The 8,719-nt window shown below is 31.2% G+C and overlaps 1 protein-coding gene across 1 annotated transcript in view; it reads left to right on the top strand.

The window, feature by feature from the left end:
- Positions 1-7,405: 7,405 nt before the first annotated feature.
- Positions 7,406-8,719, top strand: part of LOC109542198 (headcase protein) — a gene marked incomplete at its 5' end in the record, with an annotated part of 154,650 nt that continues 153,336 nt past the window's right edge. The window contains 1 exon segment of the mRNA XM_048660982.1: positions 7,406-7,595. Coding sequence (XP_048516939.1) covers positions 7,406-7,595 — 190 coding nt within the window.

Genomic DNA, 8,719 nt, shown 5'->3' with positions numbered 1-8,719 from the left:
ACTCGTAATTTTGAGTCGCTGATCTAAGCATAAATGGTTAAGCTCAACCGAATTATATCGATGAATTTCAGTCTAATAAGAGGGCCTTCAAGAATTCGTTGTATCAACACCATAATAAAATACGTTCTGCTTGCGTTGAGATAAATACATAGTTATTTTATTCCAATGCTCTTTTCCCTATTAATAATTTAATACATAGATTTTTACATTATTCGGCTGGACGTAATGTAGTATTTATCATTTTAATTTACTTTGCGACTTTTGCACAAGACCACAAAGAAACACTCACTTTGCAAAAGAGGTCATTGCACTCTTGCATAATGCAACACCACTTGTTTAAAAAGTAGATTTTAGAATCTAAAAGTACATTGAACAGACTACAGAGTGCCCCATTTTCGACCCATTTGTCTAGGATCAAATCACACGGTTCATGATCAAAAATACATACCCGCAGTTTATTACGCTCTATATCTAAATGTTCAATCTTACTTTAATTATATGAATAGCATAAAACTTGCTTGAGCATTTTAATTACACAAAAATTGAATAAAAACATCAATAAATATGCCTGCAAAATGGATTATTATTATAGTTCTCTAAAAATAACATCACAGTAATTTCTACAAATGTAGTTTTATTTGAATCAATTTTTTTTTATTAATGACTTATGGCCAAGTAAACTCTCTTTTTGTGATTTTTAGTTTCATTTCTCGACTATGTTTATTCACAGCTTCAGCTACATGTATTTATTAAAGATGGTCAGCAAAACATCAGTTGCAGCTAGGATCAGAATGAAATCCTAAGAATAAAAAACAATATTTAAATAACGCTTTTCGTGAATATCTCAGTTTTAAGTGGAAATAATTCTGTTACAAAATTTTCTGTACTATCTAACAGTCCCAGAGAATTAACGCCAATTTTTAATTTCCCATCAGGGTGTAGTATTTTATGCAATAGAAGCATAAAAATAAATTATGCATAACATTTATACATAAGCCGTTCTAAGGTCAGATGAACTTATTTGCAATCAAACAATTCATTACACAAAACATTAAATATATGTGAAATTGCTGTCTAGGAATTTACTAGATACCAATACCAGCATGTTTTCAATAAATTTTCGGGCACGGTGAATAAGTATTTGACGCCTTTATAGATGTGAAACCTCCCTGAACTTCTTCAAAATCAACTTTCTTACTAACTCCCAAGTCCCACTTTTACTGCAATTGAGCCTGTATAATGAAACCCTGTGCAGGCCTCTTTTCGTCATGAAAATAAATCCTATTTACACAATAATTCGTTAGCAATGAGTTATCCAGAATCCGGATTTAAAAGAGTTGATATTTTCCGAAATACGGGGTGTAATAACTCATAATTTTTATTCGCTTGCTTGTTATTCTGAAAATTCTTTGTGTTGAAAACATACATTTTGTGGTGTTTGGTGTTTTTCGGTAAGATACGGGGTTGCAATTTCCACGTTACTCATAGGGATTTTTCATAGCTCATAAAACAATAATAATTTCGGTATGTTTTTGAGAAAAATTAATTCAACGAGCAGAATTAACAAATTAATAACGACGTTATTATCATAAGCAAGTTATAAGCAAAATATTTACTTTTTTTACGAAACAGGTAAATAAAGACTTAAGTATGTGACATTTGCAGCGGTAATTATCTATGAAAGAAAATTGAAAATGCCCCGTCACATCGAGTTTACAAATCAAGAATTGAGAAAAGTGCTGGGCATTTTTGAACCAAAATTTTCAATGACACTCAAATAACAATTACGGATTTTACTTATTTGGGTCTTTAAAATATTGGTTACATATTTTTTTCCAATTTCCAATTAGAAATTATATAAATGGGAAATTATTAAAACCGACAAAATATCTATATGAAGCAAGGATACTTACTTAATGCAGAAATGTATCTTACTCGTTATAAGCTAACGCCCCAAAAAACTCACATATTGTGAAAACAATGGAGAAAAGTGGATTCAAATTACGACTTAACACCATGTATATTTAATTTTATTAGCGAATCATTGAGTAATGAATAACAGATTAAATTGAAATGGAGCGTCGTGGATGCTTAAAATCAAAATTTTTACTTTAATTTTTTTACTTTAGTTTTACTTTAATTGACCAGACCTCACACATTATTCGTTGTCCCGTTAGTAAAAATCTGATCAAAATCAGCTCCCACAAAAGCGATGCGAAATTCTTCGATGCTTAAACTGTTTCAATTTTACATCAAGGAAATATCGGAAAATACATTTTCTGTTCTAACTTTTCTATTAGAACTTATGTTGCGTTCCCGTATTCAAAGCTCGTTATCCCAAGACTACATATTTAGTCATATAGTAATGCCTTATAAAAAATGTGTCCAGATGAATGCTTAATATGCAACATTTCCAGACAAAAGTGAACTTGACTTTCATAACTTAAGTTATGACATTAAAACTTGTCAGTTTGTCTGTCGATTTCAAGTTGCCAGCAAGAACTGTTCTGCCGTAAACACTTTTAAATGAACGTCTTCTGCTTAATCTTAAACGAAAGTAAGTGTTGACCTCGACTGTTATCCTGCACTATGCAGGTATTTGTTTACTTCTAAAGTTCTAAACAAATACATAAACTGTCTAGTTGGCGTCAAAATCCACTTAGTCAGATAAAGTTGTTTACCGCAACTTATTGGAAACCCTTTTTTAATGCTAATTGATTCTTTTATTGATTAATTGCTTGTTGTTAAAAACATAGCTGGTAAGGTTGATAGGAAGTGGAAGCCTGTATGTTATGGTTACATTGTTGTTGGACAGTCGAGCGTAAATAGTTTTATTGTGCGTTGGCTTGATTTATATTGGCAGCGTTTTTTTTTTCATGTGCATATTTATTGATCTGTTTCTAGTAATGTTTTTGCGTTTTTGCTAATTTTTTAAACAGCAATGCAGAATCTGTTCAAGCTTAGACAATCTACTAACTAAGATAACACATCGATAAAGTATGTTGAATAGACTTATATAAATGTTGCCAGTTGTGGGATATCGACTTTGAAATTGTATGCTTAAACAGTGCCCTTCGTAGTTTACTGTTTCTTTTTTTGGCGGTAAGTGGACGAGTTTGACGCAAAAATCAGGTCTTTTAGCTAATATTACACGATATTTCATAATGATGAAATATTATAAATGTTGAGGTAGTGTTTTTAAAGATCTATTCAATAGTTTTTTCAGTTTCTAAAGTTGTTTCTTTTGCTCGACTTATTTGACGCCGAATAGAATGGAGTGAAACTATGAGTCTACATTTTCTTGGTTCAAGGATGTAAATTAGGACAAATGGGTAAATCGTATACGATCAGGTATATTTCGTATACGATTCTAATACGAACGGAGACAGATACTTTTGTGAAATTAGCCGGATTCGTGCATACTAAAATGCAGATTTTTCACAAATTGCTATTCAGAATTAAGCCCGAAAACAGATGCTAATTTTGCTGAGAATTTGGAAAACAAACTTTTACGGCTGAATTTCGATTCAAGATTCCAACCTTGAACCTCCGCTGTAGCTCGTAAACTTGCAACAGTTCTTCTATAAGGCATTTTAAGCTAGTTTTTTGGTCATATTTCATGAGCCACCGGCCGCATACGTTTCTTATACACTCTGAAGTTTGCTGCTATCACAGATCATGATAAATACACTCGCAATTAAATTAAATAGAAAACTGATCAAAACAGCTGTACAGCGTAAGTATATCATGAAGTATTTAAAAATGTTTTGCTTTAAAATCGAGAAGAATTGCATTGAAACAAATTGATGTCAGGTGCCGTTGATTGAATGGCCACTATAGGTGTATTTACAATGACCTCATGCTGAGTTAGTTAGACGAAGCGTGCGTAGTACCGCATACAGAGAAAAGACTTAATCAAGAATATGAGACTGTTCTGGAATAAATTATTAATTTATTTGAAGGGTGTCTCGGTTTTGTTGTGCATCATTCTAGGGTGTGGCTCTTAAGTCATTGCGACCTAAGAACAGTTTGTAGGAAAAACATTTTTTGGGTAGACCCAACATGAGACTTACGATCGTGATTTAAATTTTGCTTTTAATAATGCACTTTTTGGAAGTTTTTGTCCTACAGTTTTATATTTTTGGATTACTTTGTCAAATTGAATTCATTTTTACTCCCTCAATTGCGGAACATTTCATCATCCACATCATGAATTCTGTTCAAAATGTTCAAAGCTAAATTTTAAAGGTATTGTTTAAATATCATCGAGTTACCAACACAGACTTTATATTAAGAACTACATTCCAAAACTTTGCTTAATTAGCAACTGACAGTTTAAACTTGTGCACAAAATTCTATGTAAAACACACAAATGTATTATAAGTATTGTAAAATTCATAATCATAAGACATAGAAAGTTAGATGGTGTTTATTATAAAAGAAATTTAATAAAATTTTGGAATTTTTCTGAGATCCGCTAAACGCTGTTAATATGCATTGTTTGGGAAATTATTGTTAATCATGTTAGTTTCTGAAGTTATTTAAAAGGAATGTTTTCAAAAACTTGTAATATAATTATGAGACCATTGATGACAATGTAGTAGTCGCGTCCGCATGAAATATTTTCCTCAATTTGTTCCAACAGTTTTAACAAGTGGAATTTGCAGTAAATTTTAAAAACCTTACGTACTTTGAAGTGCTTCTATTTGGTTTTCTTATTTTAAAATGCGCTAGTTGCGAACGTTCTCAAGCAAACAGGTGTTTACAATATCAAGTGCCAACTGTTATTAGAAATGCACTGTTTGCACCCATAGCCATAATTCTCCTTTTGTTTTTCGTGCACTTTGTTCAACAGTTTTATTCTCATTCATTCCCAAGTGAGTATGCACGCTTTATCAATTTATGGCCGAAAACGTGCATATATTACACATATTATCATTGCTCTGTAAATGTAATCTAAGTTTATCTCATGACTTAAGGAAATTGCGTTTCCATATGAGTAAGCGGTATGTGTAATGTGGATTGGAATATTCCTATTCTGACTTTGTTTTCAATTATTCCGCTACTTTTAATGTTGCGACATGTTTCATAATTTCTACCGTATTTCATACATTTGTTCAACATCCAAATCAAATGCATTTTTTTTTATTTTGATGACGTTAAAGATAATAAATAAAATAATTCACCAAAGAAAAAGTAATTAAAAACTTTTTCAAATTTGTTTGATATCGTAATAATCAGAGCAACAAGAATTTTATCTGCTTTTATCTCTTTGGCTTTGGAGATATTTAAATAGTAAGTAACACTGCTGGTTTATAATTAGCAATATTTTCATTAAAATCGTTTCAGTTTGTTCAAGATTCTAACACGATTATGTGCAAGCAATTCATCCGAAAGAAAACAATTTTGTTTATGTGTCTCATAAACTGAATTTCATCACGTCTACTAATGCGCATTGCGTTTGATAAATTCCTGAAATATTCGCTTTTATGAAATGTTTGCTTCATGCCAATGGTAGCTGATAAATCATGTCGAATGACAGTGCTTTCCAATAGATGTATATATGTATTTAAATTGTTGCAATCATGCAAAAAACGGAGGTATTTTTGTTCTTATAATCTTGGTTTTTATTTAATTTTTTTAAATGTTTGTTTATTGCAAATTCAGTCTAAAAGCCTTTTCTTATTTATTATTTCTTGTTTTAATTTAGTATATATGTACCAATATAATAGTATAACAAAATAATGATTTTGTCAATATGTAGGTATATTGAGCCAAACTTTCTTAACGAAAAACTTTCGTTTTACTTCATTGTGTTCACATCAGACGCGATTTGTGAAATGATCTTAATTTCTTATATTTTTATTTATATTAAATATTGACACACATTGGCTCTAGGTGAGAAATACAATAAACATCCTACTAATAATTTTAAATTAATTTACACTCTACTGGCAAATGAAATAATGCTAATTCAAAATTAGCAGTTAGGGTCAATATGACAATTACTCTTATTCTTGTTTCAAACAACAACAGATACGTATAAATACGGATTCCATCAAAGCTTTAGGTAAGTGAAAAATACCGAAAAATATCCAGTTACCATATTTTAAAATGCAAGCCCGTATTGATATTATCAATTATCGGAAAACCGCTTTTACCTGCTTGAACATTTCTTATTTATCAGACCGGCTATGTTTATTATTTTTCCTCATTAACAACAACACGATAAGCAAGTGTGCAGACGGTTTGCTAGTGAAGTAGACCAATACCGTTCCTTCAAACAATCTTTAAGATTTACATCTTCACCTTGGTGTTTGTGGTTTGTTACAATGTACATACTGTTTCGTATAATAAGGTTTATGTATTATAAAAGGCATTTTCACTACCTTACATTCGTTTAATAGGATCAAAATTTGAATTACAAAAAGATAAAAGCTGCTACATTTAGGCAGCGGTAATGAACAATTTTCGGCATTTCCTCGCATCAGCTGAAACTAAAACCAAACATTTAGAGACGATCTGGCAAACTTTGCATTAAGTAAAGTTGTTTGCTCAAAATCTGGATGTCTGTTGTTTGAAAGGTAGGTAGTTAAACTTGGCTGCTTCCCCATGTATTTGCTTTTAAATTATACAGGTTAATGTTCCCTGAAATATTCTGGTTCAGATAGTGTTTCTTCAACACTAAAGGCATATTAAAGAAGCCAATCACATGTAGCATAAAATGCTCCTAAATTGTTCTGTTTTTATGTATATTGAAGATTGTCGAAGTTGATAAAGTTACGAAATTTATCGTCGTTGATTATAGAGGGAGTGCTGGGAAATGAGTTTTAAGAATTACTACCTTGTTGACTGTGAACGATGTAGGTGTGTCGATTGTCTAAAATTAATGTTTATTCATAGAATTTTATAGGATTTTTTTATTTCAAGAAGTCTTCTAACACATTTGGTGAAATTGGCTTGATTTTTTTATAAGAGGCGGCGTGTTTCAAAGTTCAGTCTAAGCAAAACGATTTTTTTAAAAGACGATTTTATTAAATAATGAGCGATGAAGAATGTGAAGTCCTCTTAGTGTAGTTGTTTCTGAGTTTAGTATTGAGCTACTCACTTCTATATTAAAATTTTGCCGATATATTTATTGTAAAAAATATTACAAATAAACTTTAATTCTATTTTTTTCGGTACAAAAATGGCAATATATTATACTTCTATTCTATCTTCCAGAATTACAGATTTCGGGGGCAATTCTGATTTGGATGATGGAAATAAGTCTCTGATTATCAGAGACTTATTTCGAGCGACTTCTTTGAGAGCGTTAAATCTGTTGAAATCTGAACTTTATGAAAATAGTAGTTGCTACTGTCTTCTACCTTATTTATAGTAATCAATTTTTTTCTATTTCAGGTAACTTGTAACAATGAACTCTGCACCATCGGTAGATACATGCATCGCGAATGTTTCGATCAATGGGAGCAAGCTGTCCTGTCCTATCTGAAAACCTGCGGACGCGCGCGTTCTTGGTCCGAACGGCAACGTCATCAGAATTTGTGGACAAAAAAAGGATACGATTTGGCTTATAAGGCCTGCGGATGCAAGTAAGTAACACTTAGTTTTAACGGGCCTTATCAGAAAATTTAGCACGGTTGGCATGGAAGATTTTTGATTTACACGGGTCAAATTTTAGATTAAATTTTGCTTTGTGTTGCGAATAGTTTAAAAGCTGCACAGGAAAGATTTTCTAATTTCAAGTCAGCTAGGACCAATAATGGGTAACTTAAAATTAATGATTTTAACTTTTTAATTAGATGCCAAAAAAATTTCAAGTTTTTTGTCGGTTCAACAACATTTTGAATCCCCATTAAGGTCTTGTTATTTATATCTTATGCTGCCCCTGTTTTATCGCCGCTAGATGTAGTAGATTAATAGCAGTTTAGGAAGTTCGGACGGGTTCAGGTCCGATCATTTTGTATTTCTACATTAAAAGGGTCTGAATTTTACTCGTTCTACCGGTAAATCCACCGAAACTCACTAGACCAGATTATAGACAAGTCTTTTTTTATTGGGCTAGGCTAGACTTTAGTGTCTGCATTAACATTATTTATTTGTTACAAAAACGCATTAAGCAAACACTAAGATTATGCAATATTTAAATCGTTATGCATATAATAAATTCGCCGAGCAATATTATATTATACATTTTCATATATTTCTGGTTTCTTTACATTTGCTATAAGTTTCTGCAACATGCAATAAATTTTTGCACCAAAAAGTTAAATCGCATCATCACTCTAATAGTTTAGTTTCAATTACTCTTCAATAGTTTTTTGGGTTTGTCAATATTATACTTTGATCAACTTTTCTTTTCAAAATATTGAAGAAATATTAAATGTTTATATCAAAGTTGGTATCGATATTCCTATTACTTAGAGGGAGATTTGATAGATTTTATTTTATCTTCGAATTTATTTATCATATTAAAAAATATTAGAAGTCTTGTAAATTTTTCACATGTTTTTTGAATAAATGCACGAACTCGAAAAATTATAAATATACAGATTTTCACAATCACAATGCTTGAACGGTAAATACATTTTGCATTTGTTGACTAAAAAAACTGACATTATTAAAAATTTCCAATTTTTTTCTTGTATTAATCGAAAGGAAGCAAGGATTTCAACGAGCCTTATACAACCAACAGACATGCTTCTCTTTTGGAAAC

Source organism: Dendroctonus ponderosae, unplaced genomic scaffold (genome assembly GCF_020466585.1).
Source record: "Dendroctonus ponderosae isolate FM_Combo_2020 unplaced genomic scaffold, Dpon_F_20191213v2 Dpon_F_20191213_1, whole genome shotgun sequence".
Taxonomy (NCBI): Eukaryota; Metazoa; Arthropoda; class Insecta; order Coleoptera; family Curculionidae; genus Dendroctonus; species Dendroctonus ponderosae.
The sequence above is the reverse complement of the archived record's forward strand: the minus strand, read 5'-3'. Positions and strand labels throughout refer to the sequence as shown.